A 23,408-nucleotide genomic window follows, 5' to 3' on the forward strand; every position below is an offset into this window, starting at 1 on the left:
AGTCTACAGTTTTCACTTTAGTAACACAGACAACAAAATATTAAACCTTTCATCTGGGTTACAATGTATGAAAGAAAAAAAATAAAAGGGAAAATCAGATTAAAAAATAAAAAGTAATTTTACTACAGTTGAACATAAACCATTAAATATATTGTTCAACACCATAAACTGAAAATAACATTTCCATAGCCTTTGGAGAAATGCCCTTCCAGTAAAACTGCCTAATCATATTTACTATGTAATAAACTTTTCCACAATTTTTCACTGAGTTAGTATAAAAATATCTTAGGCATTATAACTAAACAGGATTTCAAAAATATTTTCAACAGTTGTGTTATTTTTAATGAGTCCTATGGGTACAGCGGAAAAATAAATGTAGACTATTACTATGAAGAAAACTAGGGCGGGGCACAGTGGCTCACGCCTGTAATCCCAGCACTTTGGGAGGCAGAGGCAGGTGGATCACTTAAAGTCAGGCGTTCAAGACCAGCCTGGCCAACATGGTGAAACCCTGTCTCTACTAAAAATACAAAAATTAGCCAGGTGTGGTGGCACACACCTGTAGTCCCAACTACTTGGGAGGCTGAGGCAGGAGAATCACTTGAACCTGGGAGGTGGAGGTTGTAGTAAGCCGAGATCATGCGACTGCATTCCAGCCTGGGTGACAGAGCAAGCCTCCGTCTCAAAAAACAGAAAACAAACAAAAAAGAAAACTGGGGTCTTCTCAAACCAAGAATTCAGGAGTTTCCACAGTAAGTAATTCAGTGTACTAGAGTCAGTCTCCATTTTGTGATGTTGTACTACTAACACTTTTACAGCTCTGCACTTCCTCTTCCTGTTCTGCCCATTTGGTCAAACTGATCATGCTTGAGTGCTTCCTCCTTTGTCACTAGATGGACGTTCAAACCACACAAAGCTTCCTCTAACCCAGCCCCACACCTTATCAACTATAACACACCAAGCAAATTGCTTATCTGGGCTCTCAAGCCATTTTTGGACCAGCTTTGGAAGTCTACCCAGCTTTCCCCAGAAACCCACATTATGTAATAAACAGTCTCATAACACTTCTCAACAAACTTTAGGTGAAATTCAATACAGTTCCAGTAGAGAGGTCACAAGTTCAAATTATAAAATGTTATGAGGGTGAACATTCAAACTTTGTAGTTTATCTACCAGGAAAAAAAAAATCTGAATGTGTTATGTTCATTCTTAAAATATATATATATATTAATTTCTCCAATTGCCACTGATCATTCCAAGGGTAAAAAAGAGATGTTGTTGTTTTTATCCATATTCCCCATACTTTTTGTTTCCTAATGTCATATTTTTACTATACTTGTATTTTCACTTCATGTACATCAAGATAAATGCCATAGGTGTTATTTGGCATGCAAGAAAGAGACATGCAAAAATATAATAATATAGTGCATACACATCAAGAGCAATGCAGACTGCAGGGCATGAGAGTCTGAAATATCCTTTCTATGGGATTTTCATTACACCACATAAGTATCCCAAGGCAGAGTGTGGAGACACTAATTCAAGTGCAAAATACAATTAGTTTCTGGGCTGGGCGTGGTGGCTCACGCCCATAATCCCAGAGCTTTGGGGGGCCAAGGCGGGTGGATCACTTGAGGTCAGGAGTTCGAGACCAGCCTGGCCAACATGGTGAAACCCTGTCTCTACTAAAAATACAAAAACTAGCCGGGTGTGGTAGTGGGCACCTATAATCCCAGCTACTTGGGAGGCTGAAGCAGGAGAATCGCCTGAACCCAGGAAACAGAGGTTGCAGTGAGCCGAGATCATGCTGTTGCACTCCAGCCTGGGTGACAGAATGAAACTCCATCTCAAACAAACAAAAAACCAAAATACACTTAGTTTCTGAAAATTATATGTTGTTTGATCCAACAATGGAAATCATTATTCTAGATCCTTCGATAGCTTAATGGTGCACTGTTATTATCTGTGATGAAGTATGCTACTGAGGTAGGATAAAACTACGTTGGCAAGAAATGATTCATTCATACTTACAAAATACATCAAATTTTATTAGTTAAAACATTAAATCTATGATGCATTCTTAATTAAATAGTAGCAAAATGTGATTCCAGCAGTTAATGTAAATCCTAGTAACAAACATGGGATTCTGGTTACTTTGATTAAACTTCCTATGCTCGGCCGGCCGGGCACGGTCGCTCATGCCTGCAATCCCAGCACTGTGACAGGCTGAGGCGGGCAGATCATGAGGTCAGGAGTTCGAGACCAGTCTGGCCAACACAGCAAAATCCCATCTCTACTAAAAATACAAAAATTATCCAGGCGTGGTGGTACATGCCTGTAATCCCAGCTACTTGGGAGGCTGAGGGAGGAGAATCACTAAAATCCAGGAGGCTGAGGTTGCAGTGAGCTGAGATTGCGTCACTGCACTCCAGTCTGGGTGACAGAACAAGACTCTATCTCAAAAAAAAAAAAAAAAAATCAATCTTTGCTATGCAACAGCTATTGGCATTTGATGGAGAAGGTAGCCTTTTCTGCATTATTTGTACCACACATCAGTCCCTAATAAGCTATTACTCTTCTCTAATAAAAATCCGAGTGTCTTCCTGGCTCTATTTCATGGTCTGTTGGTAGAGAATTTCTTTTTCTTTTTTATTTTTTTGAGTCAGAGTTTCGCTCTTGTTGCCCGCACTGGAGTGCAGTGGCGTGATCTCGGCTCACTGCAACCTCTGCCTCCGGGATTCAAGCGAGTCTCCCGCCTCAGCCTCCTGAGTAGCTGGGATTACGGGCATGCACCACTGTGCCTAATTTTGTATTTTCAGTAGAGACAGGATTTCTCCATGTTGGTCAGGCTGGTCTCGAACTCCTAACCTCAGGTGATCTACCCACCTCGGCCTCCCAAAGTGCTGGGATTACAGGCGTGAGTCACCGTGCCGGCCAGTAGAGAATTTCTTTCCATACCCACAGTGCCCTTCTGTCAGAAGAAGGGCACCTGGAGTGCAATAAGGATGATGAGTGACATCATAGTTCATTATCCTCTGTCCTTTCCAAGTGCTCTCTAATTCAGACTATATTTAATTTTAAAAGGCAGCGTCGTTCTTCTTCAGGAGCTTGAAGAGAAATAATCCTCACCCAGTGAAGTGAGTGAGCCCTTCCATCCTTTGATTCTTTCCCAAATAACACCATGTAAGGTGTATAATCGTGTATAAAATCAGCAGATTATATATCAGAGGGTTATGAGGAAACTAGAGACTGAGTTATATTATTCCTATGAATCCTCAGCTATAGGTGTAGTCCAGAAGTAATAGTCTCGGCATGCATGTTACATTTGTGTAATTTCATCAAAGATATATCTTTTGATGCCTATTGAGCTCTGAAACCTGGATAAAGCTTCTGTCATACATAGTATATTCACAGGATTTCTCTATTATGAACTCTGATGTCTGTTAATGCTTAAACTCATCAGAAGTTTGCCACAGTCACTGCATTTGTAAGAATTGTCTCAAGAATGAATTCCCGATGTTGTGAAATAAGTAATTTGTAGCTGAAGAACTTGCCACACTCCTTTGTAAGGTTACTTTTTCTGTGTGTGTGTGTGTGTGTGTGTGTGTGTGTGTGATGGAGTTTCACTCTTGTTGCCCAAGCTGGAGTGCAATGGCATGATCTCGCTCACTGTAACCTCCACCTCCCAGGTTCAAGCAATTCTCCTGCCTCATCCTCCCGAGTAGCTGGGATTACAGGCATGCACCACCATGCCCAGCTAATTTTTGTGTTTTTAGTAAAGACAGCATTTCACCATGTTGGCCAGCCTGGTCTTGAACTCGCGACCTCAGGTGATCTGCCCTCCTCGGCTTCTCAAACTGCTGGGATTACAGGCATGAGCCACCACACCTGGCGTCCTTTGTAAGGTTTCTATCCACTATGAATTCTTCGATGTTTTGCAAGGTTTGAATTTTGAGTGAAGACTTTGCCACATTCGTTACATTTGTAAGGTTTGTCTCCAGTATGGATTGCCATATGGGTAGTTAGGGTTGAGCGAACACTAAAGGCTTTCCCACACTCATTACACCTGTAAGGTTTTTCTCCAGTGTGAATTCTTCTATGATTTGCAAGATGTGAATTTTGAGTGAAGACCTTGCCACATTCATTACATTTGTAAGGTTTTTCTCCAGTGTGGATGACCTGATGGGTAGCTAGGTTTGAATGTACACTAAATGCTTTGCCACACTCATTACACTTGTAAGGTTTCTCACCAGTGTGAATTCTCTGATGAACTGCAAGGTATGAACTGTGCCTGAAGACCTTGCCGCAATCATTACATTTGTACGGTTTTTGTCCAGTATGTATTGTCTGATGGATAGTTAGGCTTGAATGAACACTAAAGGCTTTGCCACACTCATTACACTTGTAAGGTTTTTCTCCAGTATGAACTCTCCAGTGCCTTGCAAGTTGTGATGTTTGACTGAAGGCTTTACCACATTCACCACACTTGTAAGGTTTTGCTCCAGAATGAATTCCCCGATGACTTGCAAGGTGTGAATTTTGTGTGAAGACCTTACCACAGTCATTACATTTGTAAGGCTTTTCTCCAGTATGAATTGCCTGATGGGTAGTTAGGCTTGATCGCACACTAAAGGCTTTGCCGCACTCATCACACCTGTAAGGTTTCTCTCCAGTATGAATTCTTTGATGATTTGCTAAGTGTGAATACTGAGTGAAAACCTTGACGCATTCATTACATTTGAAAGGTTTTTCTCCGGTATGGATGATCTGATGCTTAGTTAAGTTTGAATGCATACTGAAGGCTTTTCCACACTTATTACACTTGTAAGGTTTCTCACCAGTATGAATTCGCCGATGCTTTGCAAGGTATGAATTGTGCCTGAAGACCTTGCCACACTCATTACATTTGTAAGGTTTTTCTCCAGTGTGGATTGTCTGATGGGTAGTTAGGCTTGAGCGAACACTAAAGGCTTTGTCACACTCATTACACTTGTAAGGTTTCTCCCCAGTATGAATTCTTCGATGACTTGCAAGGTGTGAATTTTGAGTGAAGCACTTGCCACATTCCTTACATTTGTAAGGTTTTTCTCCAGTATGGATAACGTGATGTGTAGTTAGTTTTGAATGTGCTCTAAAGGCTTTGCCACACTCATTACACTTGTAAGGTTTCTCTCCAGTATGAATTCTCCGATGACCTGCAAGGTTTGAAGGTTGGCTGAAGACCTTTCCACATTCATGACATTTGTAAGGTTTTTCTCCAGTATGGATTACCTGATGGATAGTTAGGTTTGAACGAACAGTAAAGGCTTTGCCACACTCATTACACTGGTAAGGCTTCTCTCCAGTATGAATTCTCTTATGACTTGTTAGCCGTGAGTTTTGATTGAAGACCTTGCCACATTCATCACATTTATAATGTTTTCCCTGATTATTAAGAGACTTCTCAACTTGATTGTATTCATAAATTTTCCCTTCACCTTGAAATTGCTGCAGTTCAGGCAGATGTGACTGAAAACTTACTCCAAGCTGATTTTCAATAAGCTTGTTTCCTGCAGCCCTTCTATCATGTTGATCTCTTCTACCAGGGAGATTTTCTTTTTGCAACGTAAGTACTCTTTTGTAATTTCCTTCATCATCTTTCCACTGCCACTCAAAGTCATATGTATTTTTCTGAACTTCCTCGAAGGACAGGGCTTCATCACAGCTTTCAAGTCTCTCCAGCTTCACCATGTGGAATGCTTCTCCCATACTGTTCTTCCCCTTTGGTGGCAGATCCTTGTTTACACATTTACAAGAGATATCTGTAAGATATAAAGAACCACAGGTTTCCAATTAATTATAGTACATAAATAATTATTTCCCATTGAAAAACCTAATGTTATACCAAAAGTAATAGTTATATTGAACAGACTTATGATTCTTCAGAACCATAATTTTCCAGAACACAAAAGGAATAGGATTCCTTATCAAAGAAAAGGTGGTAACATGTAATTCAAATAGTAGGGGATCCTAGTTTTAAACAATCTGTGAACAAAACCCTCATATTGTGCAAACCCATACTGGCCCTGAAAGGAGTACTTTCCAACCAAGACCCAAGGCTACCAATTGGCAATATGTTTTATATGGCTGTCTTAGAATTCAAGAGAAAGAATTCTTATATTGTGCCTATTTAGAGCATATTTATGTTATGCACAAGTAAATGCTAAAGCACAACGTGATATACTGTAATGGTAAATAACTCACAGCAAACATACGTAATGAATAATTAGAGAAGTAGTAATTTTGAATTGGAAAAAAATAATAGCACTGAAAAAACGAGGAGGAATTCAATTTTAAAATGTCAGAAAAAACTTTTTGAATTGGAAAAAAAAAAAAAAAAGAAAGAAAAGAGGAGTTCTACTTCAGAACCAGCACAGGACATAAGAACTGGAATATAGTCTCGCTGTGTCACCCAGGCTGGAGTGCAGTGGCGCAATTTCGGCTCACTGCAACCTCCGCCTCCCGGGTTCAAACAATTCTCTGCCTCAGCCTCCTGAGTAGCTGGGATTACAGGTGCCTGCTACCACGCCCAGCTGATTTTTGTATTTTTAGTAGAGACAGCGTTTCACCATCTTGGCCAGGCTGGTCTTGAGCTCCTGACCTCGTGATCCACCCGCCTTGGCCTCCCAAAGTGCTGAGATTACAGGCATGAGCCACTGCGCCCAGCCTGTTTATATTATTCTTGACTGCAAATGGTGTCACATGCAGTAAGTGTGTGTATAAGTTTTGATAAGTTTTAATTTTTTATCATAGATTTGTGTTTTTTTGAAATGGAGTCTCGTTCTGATGCCCAGGCTAGAGTGCCGTGGTGCGATCTTGGCTCACTGCAACTTCTGCTTCCCAGGTTCAAGTGATTCTCCGGCCTCAGCCTCCCAACTAGCTGGGATTACAGGCATGTGCCACCACGCCCAGCTACTTTTTGTATGTTTAGTAGAGACAGGGTTTCATCATGTTGGCCAGCTGGTCTTGAAATCCTGACCTCAGGTGATCCACCCACCTTGGCCTCCCAAAGTGCTGGGATTACAGGCGTGAGCCACCGCATCCAGCCAGATTTGTGTGTTTTTGTTTTGTTTGTTTTTGTTTTTGTTTTTGTTTTTTGCAACAAAAGAACAGCACAGATTTATTGAAATGAAAGTACGGCCGGGTGCGGTGGCTCAAGCCTGTAATCCCAGCACTTTGGGAGGCCGAGGCGGGCGGATCACGAGGTCAGGAGATCGAGACCATCCCGGCTAACCCGGTGAAACCCCGTCTCTACTAAAAATACAAAAAACTAGCCGGGCGTGGTGGCGGGCGCCTGTAGTCCCAGCTACTCGGAGGCTGAGGCAGGAGAATGGCCTGAACCCGGGAGGCGGAGCTTGCAGTGAGCCGAGATCGCGCCACTGCACTCCAGCCTGGGCGACACAGCGAGACTCCGTCTCAAAAAAAAAAAAAAAAAAAAAAAAGAAATGAAAGTACACTCCACAGAGTGGGAGCGGGCTCTAGCAAGCAGCTCAAGAGCCAGATTTGTGTATTTTTTTGTGGTGGTAAATAATAGAGTAGTACTTTATGCATTCATGACGTACCTAATTTTTTCTTAATTTTTATGATATTTTGAGGTTATGCAATTTGTCTGCTTTATCAAATTGTTGCAAATGTCTTTTAAAATTTCCAATATATTTACTGGAATAAAACCCGTGTATAAGATGACCCATGGAATTCAAACCTGTGCTGTTCAAGGGCCAACTGTATACCCAGAAGTGGGATTGCTGGATAACATAGTACTTTTATTTTTATTTTTTTGAGAAATTTCCACATAATTTTTCATAATGCCTAGACTAATTTACATTCAATCAATAGTGTATGAGAACTCCCTAGTCTCCATATCTTTGCTAACCCATACCTTTTGTCCTTCTGCCAGCAGCTATTCTAACAGCTATATGATATTTTATTCTGCTTTAAATTATCTCTGCAAGTAGTGATGTTGTTGGCTGTTTGTCTTCCTTCAAGAACTGTATATTGAGGCTCACGCCTGTAATCTCAGCACTTTGTGAGGCCAAGTTGGGCAGATCACCTGAGACCAGGGATTTGAGACCAGCCTGGCCAACATGGTGACCAAAAATGCAAAAATTACCCAGGCGTGGTGGCACGCACCTGTAGTCCCAGCTACTTGGGAGACTAAGGCAGGAGAATCGCTTGAACCTGGGAAGCGGAGATTGCAGTGCTCTGAGATCGCACCACTGCACTCCAGCCTGGGTGACAGAGCGAGACTCTGTCTCAAAAAAAAAAAGGGGGAAAAAAATGTATATTGAGATCCTTTGGCCATTTTTTAATTGGTTTGTTTTCATGCTATTGAGTAGTTTCGATTTCTCATACCTTTTGGACATTAAATTGGTGTCAAATATACAAATTGCAAATGCTTTCTCACAATCCGTAGGTTGTCTCCTCATTATGTTAATTGTTCCTTTGCGGTGATTTTCAGTAGATGCTACCCCATTTATCTGTTTGCTTTTGTTGCACAAGCTTCTGGCGTGAAGGCCAAAAAATCATTGCCCGGATCACGTCATGTAGGTTTTCCCGTACGATTGCTTCTAGTAGTTTTACATTATCAGGTCTTACGTTTAAGTATTTAATACATTTTGAATCAATTTTGGTATCTGGTGTGAGATTAACATCCATTTCATTCTCCTGTGTGTGGATATTGAGTTTGTCTAGCAACACTTATTGAAAAAACTGTCCTTTTTTCTTTTTTTTTTTTTTTTTTTTTTTTTTTGAGACGGAGTCTCGCTCTGTCACCCAGGCTGGAGTGCAGTGGCCGGATCTCAGCTCACTGCAAGCTCCACCTCCCGGGTTTACGCCATTCTCCTGCCTCAGCCTCCCGAGTAGCTGGGACTACAGGCGCCCGCCACCTCGCCCGGCTAAGTTTTCGTATTTTTTAGTAGAGACGGGGTTTCACCGTGTCAGCCAGGATGGTCTCGATCTCCTGACCTCGTGATCCGCCCGTCTCGGCCTCCCAAAGTGCTGGGATTACAGGCTTGAGCCACCGCGCCCGGCCTGTCCTTTTTTCATTGTGTTCTTGGCACCTCTGTCAAAAGCCAACTGGCCGTATATTCATCATTTTTTTTTTCACTTTTTTTTTTTTTTGATATGGAGTCTCACTCTGTCGCCCAGGCTGGAGTGCAGTGGCACAATCTCAGCTCACTGCAACCTCTGCCTCCTGGGTTCAAGTGATTCTTCTGCCTCAGCCTCCCAAGTAGCTGACCACCATGCCTGGCTAATTTTTGTATTTTTAGTAGAAACAGGGTTTCACCATATTGGACAGGCTGGTCACGAACTCCTGACCTCATGATCCACCCACCTCAGCCTCCCAATTACAGGGGTGAGCCACCGCATCTGGCTTTCTTTTTACTCTTTCTATTCTGTTCCACTGGTTGATGTGTCTATTTTTAAGGAATTACTATCCTGTTTTAATTACTATATCTTTGTAATATAGTTTGAAATAAGGTAGTGTGATGCCTCCAGGTTTGTTCTTTTTGTTCAATGAATCCCATGCTCAAGTGTAAAAAAATAGGATACACACCCCATATAGGACTGGGATCAAAAAGAGAAAGTTTCTGTCCATTGTACTTAACAATTTGGCTAATCATCTCGGAAGATCAACCCACTCCCCTTGTCACCCACATCCACAAACTGTCGCAAAGTGGAATAGGAGAAGTAGCTGAGACCTCAACAGGCAAAGAAAGCTTAAGACAGCCCCGTGAAGTTTCTGGGGCCCCAGGTGCAAAGGAGGAGCAGCCAACGTTTTCTATCTTCCAAGCTCATGAAATGGGATAAAATATGAATAGGGGCACTTGTCATAACTATGGAGGCCTCACGTCTGATCTCTGTGGACAGAAAAATAAGGATTTTTGATTGAATCAAGCACAGAAGGAGAGACTAAGGAGGAAAACAACCCTTTTGAAAGGAACCAAGAGTTCATAGAAACCAAGTAACAGACGGTTGTAGGTCATGATCAAGACATTGCATGTGTTGCTGTTTGGGCTGTAGCACCACTGCAGGTTGGAAGGAGAAACTTTTACACATCTAAAGAACAGAGTATTAAGTGGTAGGGAAAAAAATTCTTATCAGTAATCACAGGATATAAACTTTTATTTTCCCAAAAAATTCTCCCATTTGCAGGGTGTTTCTCAAACACTGTCTAATGAGACGCTTTCTCTCTGCCCATCTGAACTCTGACCTGTAATTACACCTCTGATCCACTCCCACTTGCTATTTTCTCTTGGCTGTCTACATTCCAGAGCTCCTTCCCTTGTTCCAACAAGGAGATAATACTCAGATCAAAAGGAGAGATTCCTGCTTACGAAAAGAAAGAAGGCCAGGAATGGTAGCTCACGCCTGCAATCCCAGCACTCTGTGAGGCTGAGATGTGCAGATCACCTGAGGTCAGGAGTTCGAGACCAGCCCGGCCAACATGGTGAAACCTTGTCTGTACTACAAATACAAAAATCAGCTGGGCGTGGTGGCTAAAGCCTATAATCCCAGCTACTCAGGAGGCTGAGGCAGGAGAATCACTTGAACTCAGGAGGCGGAGGTTGCAGTTGCAGTGATCCGAGATCGTGCTATTGCACTCCAGCCTGGGTGAGAAGAGTGAAACTCCATTTCAAAAAAAAAAAAAAGAGAGAGGAAAAAAAAAGAAAAAGAAATATAATGTGCTGTGGCTTTTCCAGAATTGCACCCTTAGGTTAACATGAGAAGAGAGGAAACTGCAGATGGATTTGGAAAAACATTTCAACAGTTGATCCACTGAATGCCTCCTGAGTGGTTAGGAAACACCACACTACACAGATATCTAGCTTTCGTCCATGAACCACTTAATCAAAAGCACAGAAGTAGAAAACAGAAAATCAAACATTTTAAAAGTCTGGTATGAGGTATTATGCATACAAAGCTCTAAAACTCTCCACAAAGTGGGCAGACCATCTCAAGAAACAGCAAGATTAAAGTCCAGATTTTGCATGATCAGGCTTTTCATTTCTGAGTCAACAGGTCATCAATCCTCATCGAGGAATGCAGGGGCTCTCAAGAGACTCACAAGGGAAAATGAAAACATACACAAGAACAGACCCTGACTTCTAAAAGAAAGTCATCCTTACCCAGTGAGACCAGGTTCCTGTAGTTCTCCAACATGACATCCCGGTACAAAATCTTCTGAGCAGGGTCCAGGCATGTCCACTCCTCCGGAGAGAATTCTATGGCCACATCCTTGAATGTCAACTGTCCCTAAAATGAAAAACACATTTCACCAAGTGACTATGAGGCAAATTTGAATCTTCACATAAAACGAGAAGAGGAGAGAGCTGTAAGAATAGGTTCAATTCAAGTAAGCAGACTGACACATCCAGGCTGTGATCATGGTACATACAGATTTGATCTTCATCCCTTTTCCTGAAAAGAACTCACTTGAAATCTGTGAGGTGATAAGTATCTTTTTGTACGTCAGTGAGACTAACTGCTGGCTGAAGGCCGCTAGATAACTTCACGGTATGGGCTGGACACTGGAAAGACCAAGACAAGATTACAGGGTTAGGCCAGGCGCCATGGCTTACGTCTGTAATCCCAGCACTTTGGGAGGCCGAAGCCAGTGGATTACCCGAGGTCAGGAGTTTGAGACAGGCCTGGCCAACACGGTGAAACCCTGTCTCTACTAAAAATACAAAAATTAGCCAGGCATGGTGGCACACACCTGTGATCCCAGCTACTCAGGAGGCTGAGGCAGGAGAATCACTTCAACCTGGGAGGCAGATGTTGCAGTGAGCTGAGATCACGCCACTACACTCCAGCCTGGATGACAGAATGAGACTCTGTCTCAAAATAAACAAATAAAAATAAAAATAAATAAATAAATAAAAGATTACAGGGTTGGGACTTCCAGGCTCAATCTCCAACACTGCAAAAGGGAAGAAGGGCTGAAGTTTCAGTTGAACATCTATGGCCAATAATGTAAACAGTCATGCCTATGTAATGAAGCTTCCATAAAAATGCAAAAAATTAAGGTTCTGAGGAGCATTTGGGACAGATGATAACATGGAGGCTCCTTGAGTGGTGCACCCATAGAGGGCATGGAAGCTCAGAGCTCCTCCCTATGTCACTCAATAGATCGCTTCCATCTGCATTCTTTGTTATATCCTGAGCAATAAATGAATCAATATGAATCAAGTGTTTCCCTGAGTTCTGTGAGCCACTGTAACAAGTTAATTGATCCCAACGAAGAGGTCATGAGAATTTACAACTTAAGCCGGTTAGCGAGAAACCCAAGCCACAACCTGTGTTTGCGAATGGCATTTAGGTGGCTGCACCCTTGTGGGACTGAGCCCTATACCCGTGGGATGTGATGCTATATCCAGACAGCGTCAGAATTGAACTGAATGGGAGGACACCCAGGTCATATCCACTGCAGAATTGCTTGATTGATGTGATGGAAAACCCAACACATCTGGGAGAACGGAAGCACTCTGTGTTGCAAGTAGTAGAAGAAACTGTATCTGGCTGGACACGGTGACTCACGCCTGTAATCCCAGCACTTTGAGAGGCCGAGGTGGGTGGATCACCTGAGGTCAGGAGTTCGAGACCAGCCTGGACGATGTGGCGAAACCTCGTGTCTACTAAAAATACAAAAATAGCCAGGCATGGTGGTGGGCACCAGTAATCCCAGTTACTCAGGAGCTGAAGCGGGAGGATCATTTGAACCTGGGAGGTGGAGGTTGTGGTGAGCCAAGATCACGCCATTGCACCCCAGCCTGGGCAACAGAGTGAGACTCTATCTAAAAAAAAAAAAAAAAAAAAAAAAAAAACTGAATCAGTTTTTCCCTATATTCTCACACACTAAGGTTTACTTGAGCAAGTTATGTCTGCTTAATCCTGTTTTATTATTCTTTTCCCTAAGAGGTTATGATATCCTCTAAATTAGTGTGGATTTTTGTTTTGTGGACAATAAATAAATATACAGATACAAAATCGGCTGGGCGCAGTGGCTCACTCATGCCTGTAATCCTAGCACTTTGGGAGGCCAAGGTGGGGGAATCACTTGAGGTCAGAAGTTCGAGACCAACCTGGCCAACATGGTGAAATCCTGTCTCTACGAAAACTACAAAAATTAGCCGGAAATTGCTTGAACCTGGGAGGCAGAGGTGGCAGTGAGCCAAGATGGTGCCACTGCACTCCAGCCCGGGCAACAGGGGGACAAGCAAAACAAAAGAAAAAAGCCCAGCACAAGTTCATCTCTACCAGCTTTAGATAGATATTATGTCTGATACATCAAGTAATATTCAGCATCTAGATGACCTAGAGAATGAGTGGTGTCTTCAAGGATGACAACATCCACAGTGGCTTTGAAGAAAAAACAAGTCAGAGTTTTAAAACTATGATGAGAGCAATAGCAATGATAGGGATTTAAGAACAAGGTCCGTATGCGAGGTAGCATTTTAAATCCTTTATGTGTACTAACACGTACAACACTGTAGCCCATGAGAGAAAGATCTGCTCCCATTTTACTGTGGGGACAGCTGTTTCACAGACACACCGAGAAACTTGTCTCAGGTCAAAGAGCTAAAAATGACAGAGCAAGTACCTATACCCAGGTATCTGGGAATTAAAATTAAACCTAAGCAATCAGTTAAGCAACAGGCAAGCTACCTGAAAGAGCAGCTCACAAAGCCCTGAATAATCTTCCAAAGAGAGTAAGTAGGTGGTTTGGAATCCTAAAGCATTAAGGAAGGCTACATAGTCAAGCGCCTTCAGAGTTTTCATTTTAGAATCTCAGTGTCTTGAGATCAGCACAAAGGAGTCAATATATCTGTCCAAGGTTCTGAAAGGGAAGTCATTTTGGAAGAATTCATTTATATAATGAGAGGCTGAGTACCCGAGTAACGGGTACCAATGTCTAAGAGATTTCCAACATCCTTTTGTGCAACATGTATCAGCAGCTGCCCACAGCTCTTTAGTTTACCATTCTACTGTGAATGACGGACATGTAGATTGGTCTGAATAGTTTCTTGGTCATTAAACTGGCTAGGAAATAATTTTCCCAGTCTTTAAGATGCTACACTGTGGCTGAAATCCTCTCAACTACTGTGAAAACGAGGTTTAAAAAATAAAGAAGTTGGCCGGGCATGGTGGTTCATGCCTGTAGTCCCAGCACTTTGGGAGGCCAAGGCAGGCAGATTGTTTGAACCCAGGAGTTTGAGACTAGCCTGGGCAACATCGCAAGACCTTGTTTCTACAAAAAAGTAAAAATAATAATAAAAGGAAAAATAAACAAATACAAATAAATAAAGAAGTACAAGAAATGAGAGAATGTTAGAGAATGAAGGGTAAAATAATGTCGAGCAAAACTGGCCACAGAATGTGTTAATATATTCCAGTTCAAATAGTGTTTTATGAAGAAAGAGACTTTAAAATCTCAGGGGTAAGCAAATTTAAACTGAAAACAGAATAAAAAGTCCTAGAAAGATATAGTAAAAAGTAGTGTCTGTCTCTTTGCATAAAGTAGTATAATGTAGTTTGCATAAAGTAGTATAATATAGTTTGCATAAAGTAGTATAATATAGTTTGCATAAAGTAGTATAATGTAGTTTGCATAAAGTAGTATAATATAGTTTGCACACATCTGTAAAACAACCAGCTGGCAAGGGAATTATCTCAAAGAACTACACAGGAGCCAAATGAGATTATCAAGGACAACAAACCACTTCTTTTATTACAATGTCACACTTATAGAAGAAAGCACATGTAAAAGCCTAATTTCAGCACTGAATTCGGGACTTTGTCACTGGAAATTTGGGTAGAATCAAAAGAGAAAATAAAGATAAAAGTGGCTATGAGTTTTGTAGAAATATGTAAATTTCTTTTTTTGTTGTTTTTTTGGAGACGGAGTTTTGCTTTGTCACCCAGGCTGGAGTGCAGTGGGTTTGGGGAGCTTCCAGATGGCTGACACGTGGAGGTTCCTGGAGGACGGCATACCCAGGGAGGGCAGGGAAGCTCTGCACCCCTTTCCCCATACCTCACCTTATGCATCTCTTCACTGGTATCTTCTGTAATAGTATTTATAATCAACCTGTAAAACTGAGTGTTTCTGTGACCTCTAAGAGTTGCTCCAGCAAATTAAAGAAGGGTTCATGGGAACCTCAACTTGAGGTTGGTCGGTCAGAAGTTTCAGAGGCCTGGACGTGCAATTGGGAACTGAGCCATCAATCTGTGAGATGTGACACTATCTTCATGCAGACAGTGTTGGAAGTGAACTGGAGGACAGCCAGTTGGTTGCTCGCTGTTTGTTGGTGGGGAGAAATCCCTCACATGTGGCCACAGAAGTCTTCTGTGTGGATTGTGGTGTTGGTGTGAGAGCAGAGGGAAAATGGTGTTTGAGTTGTTTTAACTAAACACTCCAAAAGTAAATTGACACGAGGTCACCTAACTGAGAAAAACTGAAACAAGTTCAAGGCTAACAATATGGAACTTCACCAAAGGTCATTATATACACAAACGCATTTATGCCCATATGTTACTATCCTATTAGTTCATTAATAGATAGTGGAGAACAGGCCGGGCGCGGTGGCTCACACTTGTAATCCCAGCACTTTGGGAGGCCGAGTCAGATGGATCACCTGAGGTCAGGAGTTCAAGACCAGCCTGGCCAACATGGAAAACCCTATCTCTACTAAAAATACAAAAATTAGCCAGGTGTGGTGGCGGACACCTGTAATCCCAGGTACTTGGGAGGCTGAGGCAGGAGAATTGCTTGAACCTAGGAGGGGGAAGTTGCAGTGAGCCAAGATTGTGCTCCTTCACTCCAGCCTGGGTGAAAGAGTGAAACTCCATCTCAAAAAAAAAAAAAAAAAGGCAGCAGAGAACAAATTTAAGGCCATAAAAATATTTAAAATATGATTTCAAATGATAAAACACATACAATTTATTTAAATCGTGGTACGTCTTTTATAAAACCATGGGCGTATACATCTACATATTCATGTGCGCACATCACATATACCAGTTAAATTAAGTGAAATAAGGAGATGTGTCTCAACGATGTATTTGTTTTTGATGATATCTTTAGTTGTCTTTTTTGCTCATGTGCATTTCAGAAAGTCTGGGACAATTAAAATGCATGAATTGTACTTAATTTAGTTTATAAACATTTTTGTAAGTTAAGCTGTAAAAATGCTAAAACAAAAATATGTAAGAACTTGTACTCCAATTGGTATTAAATACAATTATTAAAAATACAGATACCATTTTTTCCAGTTAAATTTAGATATTTAGGCATTAACAAAAGCCCAATGGAGGTTTTAGTTTATTTTACTCATGAAATCATAACATAAGGTTAGGACATTTTTTAATATCATACATTAATTTAATAGACTTAAGAAGTATATATTGCAACAATATTTACTCAAAGAAATTATTGGATAATTAAAAATTGGTTCAAAAAGGAAATTTGAAAAACACCCAAAAGCTAATATTAAACAAGAAAATTTCACCAAACACATAATCAAGCAGTAAATGCTGGATGCATTTGCTCTAAATTAAAATGGAGAAAATCGGCTGGGCGCGATGGGTCATGCCTGTAATCCTAACACTTTGGGAGGCCAAGGCGGGTGGATTGCTTGAGCTCAGGAATTCAAGATGATCCTGGGCAAAATAGTGAGACCCCCATCTTTACAAAAAATATAAAAATTAGCTGGGTGTGGTGGCATGCACGTGTAGTCCCAGCTACTTGAGAGGCTGAGGTAGGAGGTTGGCTTGAGCCCAGGTGGTGGAGGCTGCCGTGAGCCGAGATTGCACCACTGCACTCCAGACTGGGCGACGGGGCCGGACCTTGTATCAAAAAAAAAAAAGGAGAAAATAGGGCTCACCAGGGCTCCAGCTAAAGCCCACTTCAGAGCATGCCTGAGCTGAGACCAAGAAAATGGTAAAGTAGGAGCTAGACCTGTTAAAACTAACAGATGACATACTCACAACCTAGGAAAAGAACGCATTGAAGTATAAGAACTAATAACAACACTGTGAAAACAATCTTCATTCTTTCTTTAGCAGCTCTCATTAAACATACAACACATCTCACGAGTACACTAGGAATGATACAATGCTACCTATTAAAATACATTTCCACACCTATTTAAAGAAATTATAAAACTGTACTAAAGTGATGATGTCAATAAAATAGAGGAATAGGAACTCCCAAACACTACCTCCACCATGGAGACACAAATTTAGTAACAATATATGAACCAATTGCCTTTGTGAGAAATCCAGTAACCATTTAAGAGGTTGGAACTCTTAACAGAAGTCTAGTAGAAAAATACAGGACATCTGCTCACAGCGGCCTTACCCTGGCATGATGCAGTGTCACTGCAAGAAAAACACCAATTTCCCATTTCTCCTGGGAGAGGAAAAGTATGAAAACATTCATCCATATTCTGTCTTTTCAGGGCGCTGGCTGAGGGATAAGTTTCTCTCTTGGTTGAATATAAGTAATGAAGGCCGGGAGCAGTGGTTCACGCCTGTAATCCCAGCATTTTGGGAGGCCGAGGCAGGTGCATCGCTTGAGCTCACGAGTTGGAGACCGGCCTGGGCAACATGGTGAAACCCCATCTCTATTAAAAATACAAAAAAATAGCCAGGCATGGTGATGCATGCCTGTAGTCCCAGCTACTCGGGAGGCCATGGCAAGAGAATCACTTGAATCTAGGAGGCAGAGGTTGCAGTGAGCTGAGATTGCGTCACTGCACTCCAGCCTAGGCAACAGAGCAAGACTCTGTCTAAACAAACAAACAAAAAAGGAGTTTGGAGTCAGATAAACACAGTGACTCACTTGTTCGGCATCAAATGCAATATAAATGAGGCTACAAAGCTTTCCCCACAGTGGTCTCATTTTACAGCATTTCATGAGTGCTTGTGCACAGTAACATCTGCCTTCATAACCAGCTTCTCTTATCAGAATTTACACAGAGCCGGCAATATATTCAAATATGGCCTGAACAATCTGTGTTGCCCAACAGCACTGACACCCCGGGACCCTCACCCCCTCTCCATCCATGTCTGGTGTGAGCCCTTCCCAGGATGACGATGCCCAGTGCAGCCTCTTCCCAAGTTCATGTCACTGGGTCATGAGAGATGGAATCTAAGCGAGATGAGAGAGACTGAGGGAAGGCATGGGTGAGTGTGAGCAAACCTGTCAGGCAGGACGCTTCAGACTCAGAGAAGAGTCCCAACTCCAAGGCCCAGCGTTTCTGAAAGGAAGGAGACAGAACAATCCACCGAAAATATCATCTCACCTGCGGAAGAGCCATCCCTGACTCCTTTGCTTTCCTCTTCCTCTTCTTCCAGGGTTCTGCCTTGGGTAACATGAAAGAGACTTTAGAATTCAATCCTGAATGTCAAAACTATGCTATTTATTGGTTAGAATCAACACACCCCCTCCTGTGCCATAACCTCATACACAGGGAAGACCTTACCCTGTGGAAAGATGGTCCTCTGCCGCCCACTGCACCAGAAAAGATGCAGGGCTAAGAAACTCCTACAGGAAAAGCAAGTGAGTTTCTGACCTCTTTCTTTAGAATCTGCTCCCCGCCTGGAGAGGCCCGCACACAGGCTGCAGCAGTGGGGAGCTGGGCTGGAATGAGCTTCCGTTCAGGGCACAGACCCAGCCCTGACCAAACCCCATGCAAAGCACAGCCCTGCTCCCCTCTGTGGATCACAGGCTGATCTCAGCCTTCAGAAATGAGCAGCAGTGCCCTGGTGCTCAGTGGTAGATACAGAATAACAGAATAGAACCAATCTTAAATGTCATTGAAGATGGGCTGCAACTTACTTGAATGGAAATCTCTGCTAAGGGGGCATAAGAGATGCATTTGCAAAATGCCTCAGCGTTCTTGAGCTCCACTGAGAGGGGCTAAGCCCAGCACAGCCCCCCACCTTCTGGCTCTGCTCTCCCTGGGGGCCTTGTCACCAGGATCCAGACACTGGAAGGTGAAGCAGCACAGAGAAACATGCAGAACAGCCAATGTGGACCAGAGGTGAGGGTGGGGGTGGGGATGGAACGCGGAAGCGGGAGTCAGGGAGAGGGCACAGAAACCCCCACTAAGGAAGTGCTTTCAGAACAAAGACCTGGGTTAGGAAGGGTGTTTGCACCTGCAGCTGGGGGGCCAGAGTCCTAGGCACAGGGACCACCCATGTGAAGGCCCTGAGGCAGGAGCAACTTGGGGACCCCAGAAAAGGAAAGGGGCCTGAGTGGCTGGAGCAGAGGGAGCGAGGAGGACGCAGGCAGGAGATGAGGTCAGAGAGGTCCAGAGGAGCAGGTCAGGCAGGGCTGAGGTCTTCAAACAATTTTTTTCCCACTTCCAAAGAATGTTTAGGCTGGGTGCAGTGGCTCTTGCCTGTCATCTCAGCATTTTGGGAGGCACAGGTGGGTGGACTGCTTGATGCTTGAGCTCAGGAGTTTGAGACCAGCCTGGGCAACATGGCAAAACCCCATCTCTAAAAAAGGTACAAAATTTAATCATATGTGTTGGTACGGGCCTGTGTGTGTGTGTGTGTGAATAGACAAGACCACTAATCTGGATATGCTCATCAAAATAATTCCCTTGACGTAAAAGTTGATGCAGTGGAGGAGGGAGTGCCACCGTCCTGAGACTGTGGTGCAAAACTGAAGAACCAGCAACAGCCCGAAGCAGGGACGGACCATTCCCAGTACCTACTGAGGAGATCGCAGGCCTTAAGACAGGTAGGTGGGCCTGTTGGAGAGCTCTTCCCTTTACTGTTTGAGACAGGAAAAAATCAACCTGTTCATACTATTGTCACACTCAACCCAGAATACTTCACCTGTAGTCACCGAAATGTGTGTAGTTTTTCCCACAATGACCAGTTCTGCAGTGGACTCCCAGGGGCGGGGGTGGGGGGGTCCTACAATTTCACCCCACTCTGACACTGTCAGATCTCCCAGGTGAAGATCTCAGTGTGCTATATGCTAGTAGTAACTCTTGGCTACACTCTCACCAGATAAATACCGTCATGCTCTTAACCCCTTCCTTGGATTCAATTAACTTGCTAAAACCATTCATCTATATGATTTGTAGTATCCTTTATAACAGTTGGGTAGGCTGGGCGCGGTAGCTCATGCCTGTAATCCCAGCACTTTGGGAGGCCAAGGTGGGTGGGTTACCTGAGATCAGGAGTTCAACACTAACCTGGCCAACATGGTGAACCCCCTTCTCTACTAAAAATACAAAAATTACCCAGGCGTGGTGGCGGATGCCTGCAATCCCAGCTACCTGGGAGGCTGAGGCAGGAGAATTGCTGAGCCCGGGACACGAAGGTTACAGTGAACCGAGATCGTGCCATTGCACTCCAGCCTGGGTGACAGAGCAAGACTCCATCTCAAAAACAAACAAACAAACAAAAAACAACGGGGTAAACCAAGGAAAATGTTTCCCTGAGTTCTACAAGCTGCTCTGGCAAATTAATAGCACCTCAGGAAGGGATAAGGAGAATCCCCAATTTATACTCAATGGGTCCGAAGCTCAGAATCTGGGACTTGGGGCTGGCATCTGAAGTGGGAACCCTCAACTAGTGGGATCTAATTCTAACTCTGGGTAGACAGTGTCCGAATTGAATTAAATTATAGGACAGTCAGGTAGTGTCTGTTGAAGAATTGCATGTTGGTGGGAAGAAACCCCCACCCCACACATTTTGGTGATGAGAGGCGATGCATTCTTTGTTTAGTGTTCATTAGCTGACTGAGGGTAGGAAAAACACTTTAGTTTTTCCTCCTCATTCATACACTTGCCTACATATTACCCCATCCTAGGAAAAGGAAAGAGAGTGACCGACAACTGAATGAGTCAAGTCACTGCCCTCTGGTAGAACAGAGATTGCAAATAGAAGCTAACCTCTGATGCTAGGAATTATAAAATGCACATGTCTTACAGACAGGACTTTTGCAATTCTCACCAGCATCTCCACAACAGAAACAAAATACATACATATAAAATTTGTTAGATTATTAGGGGCCGGGCACAGTAGCTCACGCCTGTAATCCCAGCACTTTGGGAGGCTGAGGTGGGTGGATCACCTGAGGTCAGGAGTTCGAGACCAGCCTGGTCAACATAGTGAAACCCTATCTCTGCTAAAAATACAAAAGTTAGCCAGGTGTGGTGGTGCATGCCTGTAATCCCAGCTACTCGGGAGGCTGAGGCACGAGAATCGCTTGAACACGGGAGGCGGAGTTACAGTAAGCTGAGATCATGCCATTGTACTCCAGCCTGGGCAACAGAGACTCTGTCTCAAGGAAAAAAAAAAAATTGTTAGATTATGGATACAGAAATCAATATATCATGATGTAATTATCCATACAAAATGAAACCACCACACATCTGGGCCAAAGTCCCCCTCTTTCTTCCTTCCTGTGTGTTTCCTCCCTCATTCTGTACATCTCTCATTCTCTTCTTCTCTCTCTGGCTTTTTTTCTTGTCTGTGTTTCAGCCTGGGTCGCTGCTCCTCATTTTGAGCCCTTCTCCTCTCCTGCTGTTTCTCCTTCCCTCTATTCCTTCTCTTCCGCCTGTTCTGCTCCATTCTTGCAACTTGTTTCACTTCTTATTCCTCTTTCACCCCAATCTTTTAGTTGTCCCCAATCTCCATATATTTTTGCCTCTTTCTTCCCTTATCTCTGCTCTCTCTGTTAAATCCCCTCTTCCCTGTCTCACCTCCTTGTCCCCACTCTCTGGCACCCCCAGATCCCAGGTCTCCCCCTGCTGTGGTTCTCCCTCTGCTCTCCTTGTCACCGGCTGACCCCTCTTGCTGTCCCAGACCACGCTGCTGTCTGCCCTGGCTCCAAATCCCCCCTTCTCTCCCCCACTCTCTGTCAGAGGAGCTGCCCCTCTCCCTACCTTGCTGTCCTTCATCTCTCTAGACATCGAGCTTTTCTCTACATTTCTCCAGTCGTTTCTCCATGCTGTTACTTTCTCAGCGACTTCTTTCACCCTTACTGTCTCTTTGCAAATTCCGACCCATCCTCTACTTTGCCATGTTTATTGGTTTCCCTCATTCTTTCGTCTGTCTCCGTTTCTCTGCTTTTCTCTCAGCCCCTTTCTCTATCTCCTGATCCCCTTGGCCCACACATTCACAGGGAGGGTTTGGAGTAAGACGCCTGCATCCTGGAGAAGCACATTTTCCAGCGGGTGGAGCTGGGCAGGCAAGAACACCGGGTGTCACAGGACAAGCCCCAGGAACCTTCCCCAACGCGGGCTCAGGGGAAGCGGTGACTGCGAAGGGCAGGCCTGGGGAGCAGCAGGGCCCGGCACAAGGAGGAGGGAGGTGGGGGACGACGGCGCCTTAGGAGAGGGGTGGGGTCTGCAGGATCCCAGAACCAGGCAGAGGACGCGGCCTCCCCGGGACTGGGGCTGCGACCCTGCGCTCCAGTAGCCGACTAGGGCGAGGTTAGGGGACGGCAAAATCCTGCACCCACTTCGCGGACGAGGACTTCACAGAGAGCCGGCGTAGAGGTCAGCAAAGGGTTTTAAGCAGGAAACGGCGCAGGAAAGGAGGCGTCTGCATGGTCTGAAAGCCGAAATACCGCGGGCAGGACCAGCCTGTGTGATTTTAACCCAGAGCGATGCGACCCCCCAGAGTCTCGCGACAACGTCTGAATTTACTCGGCATGGAGGGAGCCGTGCGGGGACTTCAAGGGCTATAGGAACCCCCGGACATCGTGTAGGGAAATGCAGGGGACTCCGAAACGCAGGTTTAATTTAGATAGAAGGAAACTCACGCGGCGAGGAACAGCCTTCACTCCAAGACATCTGCTTCCGGGTTTGCAAGAAACTGCCAGTGCAGTAAACGGAGCCGGCGGCTGGGGGCGGGGCCTGGGCGGACCGGGGCAAAGGGGCGGGTTGCGGGGGGGAAAGGCCAGGCGTCGGGAGTGACTGAGAGCATAGGGTGGGCGGGGCAGGGGCGGGGCCTGAACCCGGGAGGCGGAGGTTGCAATGAGCCGAGATCGCGCCATTGCACTCCAGCCTGGGTGACAGAATGAGATTTCGTCTCACCAAAAACAAACAAACAAAAAAACCACTTAGCCTATCTAAAAGTGTAACCAATGTCCAGTAATATAAGCAATCATGCATATGTAGTGAAGGCTCCTTAACAACCCAAAAGGAGAGGATTCAGAGGAGCTTCTGGATAGGTGAACACTTGGAGACTCCTGCAGTGTGGTGCACCCAGGGAGGGCACCAAGGCTCAACGCCCCTTCTCCCATGCCTCACCTCACTGATCCCTTCCATCTGACTGTTCATCTGTCAACTTTGTAATAGCCTTTATAATACGTAAATCTGCCGGGCGCGGTGGCT

The 23,408-nt window shown here is 44.0% G+C and overlaps 1 protein-coding gene across 1 annotated transcript; it reads right to left on the reverse strand.

The window, feature by feature from the left end:
* Window positions 1-2,843: 2,843 nt before the first annotated feature.
* ZNF665 (zinc finger protein 665) lies at window positions 2,844-22,928 on the reverse strand. The gene is made up of 4 exons (XM_031660229.1): window positions 22,835-22,928; window positions 18,345-18,404; window positions 11,169-11,295; window positions 2,844-5,801 (listed from the first exon to the last, which is right to left on the reverse strand). The coding sequence occupies exons 2-4, from the start codon at window positions 18,357-18,359 to the stop codon at window positions 3,910-3,912; spliced, it is 2,034 nt and encodes a 677-aa protein (XP_031516089.1). The 5' UTR covers window positions 18,360-18,404; window positions 22,835-22,928; the 3' UTR covers window positions 2,844-3,909.
* Window positions 22,929-23,408: the final 480 nt, after the last annotated feature.

The sequence above is a fragment of the Papio anubis genome, chromosome 20 (assembly GCF_008728515.1).
Source record: "Papio anubis isolate 15944 chromosome 20, Panubis1.0, whole genome shotgun sequence".
Lineage (NCBI taxonomy): Eukaryota > Metazoa > Chordata > Mammalia > Primates > Cercopithecidae > Papio > Papio anubis.